This window comes from Podarcis vaucheri (assembly GCF_965113315.1).
Source record: "Podarcis vaucheri genome assembly, chromosome: 6".
Lineage (NCBI taxonomy): Eukaryota > Metazoa > Chordata > Lepidosauria > Squamata > Lacertidae > Podarcis > Podarcis vaucheri.
The window spans coordinates 106,268,119-106,278,015 of record NC_138764.1 but is presented as its reverse complement, the minus strand read 5'-3'; the positions used below and the strand labels follow the sequence as shown (position 1 = coordinate 106,278,015).

The following is a 9,897-nucleotide window of genomic DNA, read 5'->3' as shown; positions in this document are numbered from 1 at the left end:
CAAGGCTTTGTGGAGAAAGAAGTCATTCCACAGAGCCTTTTGCCAGTTCCTGGCTCTGCCCCTGCCTGGGAACTGAGGAGACCATAAATCTGCCAAACACCCTCCTCCATCCCCATCAGACCAAACTTTTCCCTGGGCAGCAGCTGCTGCCAAATCCCTGCCCTGTCCTTCTCCCTCTCTGGAACATTTCAGCCTCTCTCCCGATCCCCTCCCTGAAGCTCCATTGTTCAGGGCTGGGCTGGGCTTCTTGCATGAAGCCACCTGCCGTCCTGGTGAGGTCAGAGTATAATAAGGTGCTTCTGCCTGAGCTGTGGAGAGAACTCACTCCTGGGTCCACCATGCACCATCCTTCCAGCCTCTTCCTCCTGGCGGGGACCCTTCTGCTCTTGCACCAGCTCCCTCTTGCACCTGCCAAGCTCATTGTGGGTGAGTGGCACCTCCCCTTTCCCTTCAGCGCTCTATTCTCTTTAAACCAGCCCTTCCAAGTGTCCCCCAATGCTCAGGGGTGATCCTGTTAACCTGCCTTGTCTCTCCTCATTATTAGCCTGGCCTTTTCTCCCAACACGTTTTTGATTTTATCAACCAACTATGTTGATAAGTCCATTTTTATCCTTTGTTGCAGGGCCCCTAAAAGGCATGGGGCTCATAGGTCAGTGCCTACTCTGCCTATTTGGTCATCTGGCACAGCTTTCCTTGGATTGTGGCCACCAGCCTTCCTTCCCCTTTTGCAGCAGGGGAAAAAAGAATATGCTAGCTATGCTAGTCTGCATCAACAGAGGTCTGGTGTCCAGATGAAGAGCAGGAAAAGTACCACCCTTTTCTTCCTTTGTTGGACCCCCACCTACAGCACTGTGTCCAGTTCTGGGTGCCACAATTTAAGAAGGAAGTGGACAAGCTGGAACATGTGCAACTGAGATGATCAAGGGTCCTCAAACCAAGCCTTATGATTAGCCTGGAGAAGAGGAGACTGACAGGTGACCCCAGAGCAACCTTCAAATATCTGAAGGGATGCCAGATGGATGATGGAGGGGTAGGATCTGAACCAATGGTGACAAGAAAGGAGATTCCTAAACATTAAGGAGAACTTTCTGAGAGTAAGAGATGTTTGACAGTGGGATGGACAAGGTGGTGGGCTTCAACTTTTGCCTGGTCAAAAATGAGCCACACAAATAACTCTGGGTGTTCATTGGCCTTAGGAACACAGGAAGCTGCTCTGCCTGTCAGTCCATGGAATCATAGAATTGTAGAGTTGGAAGGGACCTTAGTTTTATCAGCTAAAACATCCATGACAGTTGGCCATCCAACCTCTGCTTAAAAACCTTCTCCCAAGGGAGACCATACCACTGTCAAACAGCTCTTACCCTCAGCAAGTTCTTCTTCATCGGAATCTCCTTTCTACACCACCCTGAGTGGCCAGTGCCTTTCTAGGGTGTCAGGCAGCTAATTGTCCAGTATTTCATTGAGACATATTGTTGCACAGTGAAATATCCAGAAGTCTTTGGCGACAGCAGACCAACTGAATTTCTGGTGGCATTTGAGTCTGTTGAGGTGGCCAAGTGAAAAGAGATGCAGGATCTATTCCTTCACCTCCAACCCTGATGGAGAAAGGGGGGCTTCAGCGGGCGACACCAGGCTGCACAACTCTATAAGACGCAACTTACAGTACGCTTCTGACTTCCTCTAAGAACCTCATACATGTGTCTCCCTGCAGCTCTGCAGCTTCATCAGGGGGCTTGATCCTCACTGGGACAGAATGCCACCAAAGCCTGTTTCGAATGGCAGATAGGGTGGTGCTACCTGCTGGGCTTTTGTGGTAAGACAGGAGAAATACTTTCAGCCCAATCTGAGAATCATAGAATTGTAGAGTTGGAAGGAATCCCAAGGGGTTTCCAGTCCATCTCCCTGCAGTGCAAGAATCACAGCTAAATAATTCCTGACCAGTGACCATCCAACCCCTTTTAAAAAACCTCCCCCCAAAGAAAGCCTTCTTAGAAAGTCCAGTCCACTGTTCAACAGTTCTTACTGTCAGAGCTTTTTTCCTAATGTTTAGCCAGACCCTCCTTCCTTGTCTTCTGAATCCATTGATTCACGTCCTCTCCTCTGCAGCAGCAGAAAGCAAGCTGTGCTTGTGGGGCTGCCTTCAGAGGACTTTGCAAGTCTATTGCTAGCGTTGCTCCTCCAACATCAGAAGTTCTGGGCTCTAAACTCTGTATATTGTTTTCGATTCTGTTGCGTCTCTTCTTGTCCCGCAGATATCTGCAGACTTCCTCCTCAGAGAGGCAACTGTCTGGCCCTGTTCGTTCGCTGGTACTACAACCCGAGGGTCGGGAGGTGCCTGGTTTTTGTCTATGGGGGCTGCTTAGGGAATGCCAACAACTTCCACAGTCGCAGTGCCTGTGAACGCCGGTGCATGCGCCCAGGTAAGACCCCGAGACAAACGGTCAGGTGGAGGCGGAGGGAGGAGCCAAAGATTTTCAGCCAAAATCATTGGAATAAGTGGAGCTGTGAGAATAAGAGGGTTGGACCAAGAAGAGGGGTCCTCGTGCTGATCAGGAACAGGTAAAGAAACATGAAGCAGAGAGCAGGAATATTTGGAGGGATGTAGAAAGTGGGGTCCCCAAGGATTGGCGTTGGGATCTGAACTTGTTGACATGTTCATAAGTGGCCTAGAATTAGGGGGGAGCAGTGAGTTTGCTGATGGTAGTTTCAGAATTAAGAAGCGATTGTGAAGAGCTCCAGAAGGACCTCTCCAAACTGAGTGAATGGGAGGTAAAATGGCAAATGCAATTCAGTGTAAACAAGAGTCAAGTGATTCACATTTAAGACCACTCCAAAACTGCAATTGCACATAGATGTTCATGGGGTCTGGACAGGTGGTGACTGACCAGGAGTAAGACCTAGAGGACATATCAAATAATTCAGTTAAGGTCTTGACTCATTGGGCAGCAGCTACAAAAATGGCAGATTCCATCCTAGGGATCACTAGGAAATGAATTGGAAATAACATTTTAAATATCATGATGCTGTTCATTGTGGCTCCTGTCCAACGACAGAGGTGTTTACTTGCAAGTAAAGAAAGTAAGCTTTTAGCACAGCAGTCCAACGATACAAACTCAGCAGCTAGGAAAGAGCAGAGGAAATGCAACAATAAACCCAACAGGTTTCTCCTCCTCCCCACCAATCTTTAAGCAGAGGTGGAGAAGGCTCAGCTACTCACAGAAATCCCGGTCCCTGTGAGCCTTCCTGACCTGGAGGCAAGCTGTTTCCCAAGGTGGAGGGGGGAGTCTCCTTCCTATTCTCTATGTGTTCACCTCTCCCTGATAGGAAGCCCTTCTTACGTTTTGGAAATTAAAGACTCAGGAACGCCAGGAGGGTCAACAGGAAGGTCTCTCAATGCTGGCTGCAAAAGTCTCTGGCCCAGAGAGAGAGAGAATGGCCACACACTGCATGGGGTGGAAAGAAAATGATGGCAGGGAAAGTCACTGGAGCCAACAAGTGTTCTGAGACGTTTTGGGTTACTTATCATAAATCAGCCCACATAGTTTGCTTGTTAGGAAGGGCTTGTAGTTTCCCAGGGGGTCATACCAGCGAAGGAGTCAGCCTGCCCCATGTTCTCTTCCAGCAACAACTCTTCCAGTCAAGCCTGGCACATGTCCTGCTCGGGTGGAAGGTGAGGTGATGTGTGGCCAGTTCTGCTCCACGGATGCCAGCTGCCCAGGGAACGAGCGCTGCTGCCGGACCATCTGTGGGCGACAGTGCCGGCTCCCTTCCGAAGGTAAGGGCAAAGGGAGGTTGCCATTCTGGTTTCAGGGACCCTCGGACAGGAGATGCCAGGAGAGAAGAAGGCCAGCACCCAAATAAGGCGCCCTTGGCCACCCATCTCCATGGACCCTCTCATCTTGTGCCAGGGATGGGGAAAGTGTGGCCTTTGGGACGCTGCTGGACTCTAGCTCCTGTCATCCTCTGCAGCCAGCATGGCCAATGGTCAGGGATGGGGGAAGTGGAGTCTAAAAACATCTGGAGGGTTAGAGTTGTCCTCCGCGGCTGGAGGCAGAAATAGTTCTGAATCCCAGTTGCTAGAAACCACAAGAGGGGAGAGGGCTGTTGTGCAGGCTGGCATCTTGTTGGCCACTGTGAAAGCAGAATGCTGCTCTGATCCAGCAGCTTCCTCTTGTATGTTCTTAGTGTCATCATGGCACATCAGTCTCATACGATCTGCCCAAAGGTTCTCCGTGGCCTCTGCAGAATCTCCTTCTGCCTTTCCACCTGTTGCTCCCTCTTCCTCCCCAGCCATGCCCGGATACTGCCCAAGGACGCAACGCCGGCTGGACCGCCACTGCTTGACCAGCTGCACAACCGACTTGGACTGTGGCTTTGGTCTCCACATCCCAAGGAGGAAGTGCTGCAGATACGGATGCCACCAGCTGTGTGTAAAGGCTGAGGAAGGTACGGCTTTTCCAGCAAGGACAAAGAACAGCTGGGCAATGCGTGGGAACCCAATCAGAATGAAAGGGGAAAGTGGTTGGGAGCCACTCCCTGACTCTCCACTCCCATGGGTGCCAATGATGGGGGGGGGTATAATTCAGTTTGCATTTAAAGGCAAAACAACCTAATTCACACTTGCTGAACTAGGAAGCCAACCAAAATGCTGTTGAAGTTCACAATTGTCTGGATTTTGTGATGCAACTCTGAAACAGAAAATTCCTTACTGAAAGGAGAAGGGTGCAAAACAGTACAGTGGTACCTCTAGTTGAGGATGCGATCCGTTCCAGGGTGCTATTTGCACCCCAAAAACTCCACAACTAGAGTGGCACTTCTGTGCACGTGTGGAGCGCGATAGAGTGGTTTTGCTCATGTGCGAAGCATGCAGAATGCTTCTGAGCATGCACAAAGCGTACAGAATGCTTCTGCGTGTGCGGTGTGGCAAAGCCCATTAGTATACACTTCCGGGTTTGCTGCGTTCGCAACGTGAAAATTCACAACGTGAAGCAAACGCAAGAAGAGGTATGACTGTAGTAGAAATAATGTACAAAACTGCACTGTATCAGAGGGAATTTCATGCAAACATTGGCAGCATTGCATACCCCAGTTTTCATGAACTGTTGTGCAAAGTGATAGGGAAATAGAGAGAATGTTCAGGGTAAAGGAGAAATAAGTTTGGAAAAGAGAAAGCCCACCCTGACAGATTGCTCCATCCTTCAGTATCAAGATGTGTTATGGTTAAGGGCAGGGAAGAAACGAGATTCAGCTCACACTTAAAATCAAGCCTCTTTTCTTCATGCTTTCCAACACAATATGCAAACTGAAACACAGCCATCCTACAAAATTCACACATCTCCGAATTTTGCAATACAGTTCCCCAACCAAGGAATGTCAACAAAAATGCATTTGACAGGGTAAAGTGTGCATTAAAAAGGCATAAGTTTGTGAAAACAACAGACATAAATGTGTTGTATTAAGGAAAATTTTATTTGCAAAAGCATGTATTTTAAGCATTCCAGGCCTGAGATGTGTGTGAGAGAGGGGGGACTACATTTCCACCATCCTGATTTCAGAACCCTTATTCTTGCAAAAATACTAGGTCTTGTGTTTGCAGCTCTGAAAGCCCATTGAGATCATCAGGAGGGAGAGAGCCTGTCCTGGCAGCTGCTGGGAGGAGGGAGCAGAGCCTGTTATGGAGAGACTCAGACTCTCCATCAGGCTTCCTCAGCAAAAGTATGGCTGGTTGTAGAGCCTCCTTGGTCAGGGGCAGTGTGCGTCTGCACACCAGCTTCTGGAAACAGGGCTGTTGCCCTCAGGCCCTGCTTGTGGGCTTCTCCAGTGAGGCATCTGGTTGGGCACCATGAGAACAGGAAGCTGGACTAGATGAGCTCTTGGCCTGATCCTACCACAGAGTTCCTCCTATGTTCTTGACTAGGCTCATGTCTCACTGGGCACCAACAAAGCTTCTCCTTGTAGCATCATGCAACTGTAGAGTTGGACAGCCATCTAGTCCACCCCCCACCCCCACCCCCACCCCCGTGATTCAGGAAGCACAGCTAAGCTACCGTATTTTTCGTTCCATAATACACACCTTTTTCCTCCTCAAAAGTAAGGAGAAATGTCTGTGCGTCTTTTGGAGCGAATGTGTGGTCAATCGCTGGCTCCCTTTCCGGCTCCTTGCCCAGGCCTCTATTGTTGAATGTTCTGCAGACGGAGACTGTTTGTTCCCCCAGCGACATGTGACTGGCTGATTAGATTATCTGTCTGGAAACTGTAGAAACGGCTCCCTTTTCTTTCCTAAAGAAGCTGCAGAATTGAGTTGAACCCCATAAAAACAGGATTTTTTCTCTTTGCAAAGTAAGCTCAACGACTTAGAGCTGATCCTCAAAAAACAGGGCTTTCCCCCTTTCCTCCTCTAAAAGCTAGGCACGTCTTATGTCAGGTGCGTCTTGTGGAGCGAAAAATACAGTAGTTGTCTTCTCCAACTCTTTTCTTCCAGAGCACCCTGGCGTGTGTCCCAAAAGGGAACTGGTGTACACCTTTGCGCCCTGCAATGACACCTGTAAAGATGACCGAGACTGCCCCCTCAAACAGAAGTGCTGCTTCAATGGGTGCAGCCTGGGCTGCCTGGACTCAGGTACTGGCAAAGCCACACCCCTTTCCTCACACCTTTTCCTCTTGGGGTACCCGGGCAGTAGCACAGAGCTAGTCAGGCCACACCCCAAACCTTCCCTTCTTCTTCCTACAGTCCGTAGGGACCGGTGCCAGTTGCCTCCTGATGGTGGACTGTGCTACGGCTACATGCCACGATACTACTACAGCCCGTCACAGAAGAGGTGCCTGCGGTTCATCTACGGGGGCTGCGGGGGCAACAGCAACAGGTTCAAAACCAAGAAGGCATGCGAGAAGGCCTGCGGGAAAATCAGCCCAGGTACAGCGCACGCCTTTCATGCACTGCCAAAACCTCCTTGAAAGGGAGTCACAGCCCACATGTCAGAGGGACACAATTGTGCTCAAAGAGGGCAGGTCCACACGATGCATTCAAGGCATCTCTTCAATGCACATTTAAAGCACGTGACTCCCCCCACAGAATCCTGGGAAATGTAGTTTGTTAAGAGAACTGGAAAAGATAGCTCTGTGGAGGAAAGCTGAAGTTCCCAGGATGCTCTGGGGGGAAGTCATGTGCATTGAGTTTGCTTTTAGGAATATTATTTATTTGTTTAGCCAAAGCCACTGCAAAACAAAATACATAAAACAGAATGAAATACATTAAACAGAACCGTGTAAACACTGCACAGCTAAAATGTTTATTAAAATCAGGCGTTCTGTCAGATAAGGGTCTGCTCCCCTGAATAATTTACCTTACCATTCCCACAAATTTTTGTCCTTAAAATTGCAGATCTAAGGGCAAAACGAGCCTCTTTTTCAGAGGTATTGGGGGGCCTGTCCTCCAATAAAATCCGATACCCAATCAATGGCTCAACTATAAGATTTAAACCTTTGAACAAGGTTGCTCTTCAGTCTTCATCGATTGAGCAAACCAGGAAGTTGTAGGGTAAATCTTCAGCCACATGACCAAACTCTCCATTCAGAAGGAATCTGGCGATATTGTCCTTCAATTACGGCAGTGTGCGTGGGGCTGGAAGTGTGGGGCTGTAAAGGCTTTCTCCATTTGACAATTTAGCCTGCATGACTTTCTCCCACCCTTCTGTTCAGGTCCAGTTCCTGTTCTTGCGTGCGTACTTACTCTTTATTACTGCTGTTATTTATTACATTTTTATACTGCCCTGTATCCACAATTTCAAGGCAGCTCATAACATAAAACCACAATATAAAACCACAAAATAGATAATAAAAATAAAAGCAAGAACAACCCGACTCCCCAACACATTGTAAAAGGTCATAGGATGTCAATCAACCAAAGGCCTGGTTAAAGAGGAATGTTTTTGCCGGGTCCCTAAAGGTGTATAATGAAGGCGCCAGGCAAACTTCCCTGGGGGTAGCATTCCATAGATGGGGAGCCATTGCAGAGAAGGCCCCGTTCTCGCGTTGCCACCCTATGGACCTCTTGAGAAGGAGGCACACGAAGGAGGCCCTCAGAAGATGATCTCAGGGTCTGAGTAGGTTCACATGGGGAGAGGCAGCCTTTTGCCTCCCATTGATGTATGAGTTCTTTCTATATGGTGCTAATGCTCTTGCTCTCTTGGTTTTTTATGGGCGGTGAGGTGTGTATTATGTTGACTTTATATTCTGCATTCATTTGCTATACAATTGTGTGTGCGTGTGTATCCACCACCACTTTTTCTACTTCCACCCCAGAGGTTTGTGAGCTGCCCAGTGAGACTGGCCCATGTCGCGCTTACTCAGAATTCTTCTACTACAATTCAACTCTTTCCTCCTGCAAGAAGTTTGTTTATGGCGGTTGCAAAGGGAATGACAATCGGTTTTACACGAGACTGGAGTGCAAAATGGTCTGCGGAACTTCAAGTAAACCAGGTGAAAAACAAAGAGGATCTGTCCTTCAGGAATGGGACTGGCTTGGGAAACAGACAGGAGGCAGGGTCTCCAACATCTGCATTGCTGGCCACGGACTCTTGTGTGCTAGTTCAAGGCAAGAGTCTCCTTCCTGCCCTTTAACTGCCTCTCTTTCCTTTCCACAGCAAACTCCACCACAACATCTGATTGAGTAATTCACTGACATATTCCCTTGCCTGCACGATTCTCCAGACTGACCCCTCAAAGTCCGAGGAAGAGACACCAACCTGGGGCCCTCGACTCCCTCCCACCTCCACCTTCAGGGAGGCTGGTGGCGTCAACTCTGCTCTCCAAAAATAAAGACATGAGATGTTCGGCTGCATCCTCTGAATCTGGTTCTTGAGTTAACATAAAAGTCTGGCCGCTGGATCAGACCAAAGGCTTACATAAGAACATAACATAAGAGCATAAGGTGAATTGGCTGGATCAGGCCAATGGGGGCCCCTCTAGTCCAGCACCCTGTTCCCACAGTGGCCAACCAGATGCCCTAATGGGAAACCAGTAAGCAGGATTCAAGCACAAGAGGAAGGAGGGGAGAGAATTCAGATTCAGAAGTATCCCTGCCTCTGATTATGGAAAGCATAGCTATTGGGGCTAGCAGCCATCAATAGCCTTCTCCTCCTCCAGGAATTTATATAATAATAATAATAATAATAATAATAATAATAATAATAATAATAATTGTAAAGGGAATTGGGGGTTGCTTGTGCGTAGAGGATGCGGATGCTCTAGGCAACGTTCCCTGGCTAAACCTTTCCCTGGCTGGACAGCCTTTACTCCGTGGCTGTGTCAGTCGCTGGCAGAATCCGTCAGTGGGCGTTTCCTAAACTTCTTCCAACATAAAAACTCCTTGACACCAAGTCTCCGCCTAGACTCCCTGCGCGGAACTCTTCTGCGCAGAGTGGGCGTGGCCAGCGGAGGTCCTGGACTCTCCCCGCTGGTCTCTGTGGAAGAGTCCTGGAGCCCTCTCTCCGAAGTCCTTCCCTGCTCCCCTTCCTCCCAGGTGTCACGCTGATTTCCTTCCCCAGAGGAAGTGTTCTCTCTCCCTCTGCTGGTCCCTTCTCCCGCATCGTCGGGGAGCCTTACCTCCACTCTTGCCTCCGATGGCAGTTCCCTGACAATAATAATAATAATTTATTTATACCCCGCCCTCCCCAGGCAAGACTGGGCTCAGGGCGGCTAACGCCAGATATAAAACAATTAAAATACAACTTAAAAACAAGATTAAAAGACAACATTAAAATGCAGCCTCATTTCAATGGAAACTCAAATCAAAATCTTTCTGGGGATGAAAACGTGAAGTCTACACCAAGGCTAACTATCCAGACTGGTCCTACGTGGGCCAGAAAAAAGCCAGGGAAGTCCCCAAATAGGAGTTCC

The 9,897-nt window shown here is 48.8% G+C and overlaps 1 protein-coding gene across 1 annotated transcript; it reads left to right on the top strand.

Moving 5' to 3' along the window:
• The first annotated feature begins 320 nt into the window (after positions 1 to 320).
• On the top strand, positions 321 to 8,831 carry LOC309534221 (actinia tenebrosa protease inhibitors-like). Its single transcript, XM_082226372.1, has 8 exons — positions 321 to 426; positions 2,253 to 2,420; positions 3,623 to 3,775; positions 4,291 to 4,446; positions 6,482 to 6,619; positions 6,731 to 6,913; positions 8,302 to 8,478; positions 8,643 to 8,831. The coding sequence occupies exons 1-8, from the start codon at positions 339 to 341 to the stop codon at positions 8,666 to 8,668; spliced, it is 1,089 nt and encodes a 362-aa protein (XP_082082498.1). The 5' UTR covers positions 321 to 338; the 3' UTR covers positions 8,669 to 8,831.
• Positions 8,832 to 9,897: the final 1,066 nt, after the last annotated feature.

Coding starts and splice junctions, on each gene's coding strand:
- LOC309534221 (XM_082226372.1), top strand. CDS start 339: ATGCACCATCCTTCCAGCCTCTTCCTCCTGGCGGGGACCCTTCTGCTC. Junction 427..2,252: donor ACCTGCCAAGCTCATTGTGG/GTGAGTGGCACC, acceptor CTTGTCCCGCAG/ATATCTGCAGACTTCCTCCT. Junction 8,479..8,642: donor CGGAACTTCAAGTAAACCAG/GTGAAAAACAAA, acceptor TCCTTTCCACAG/CAAACTCCACCACAACATCT.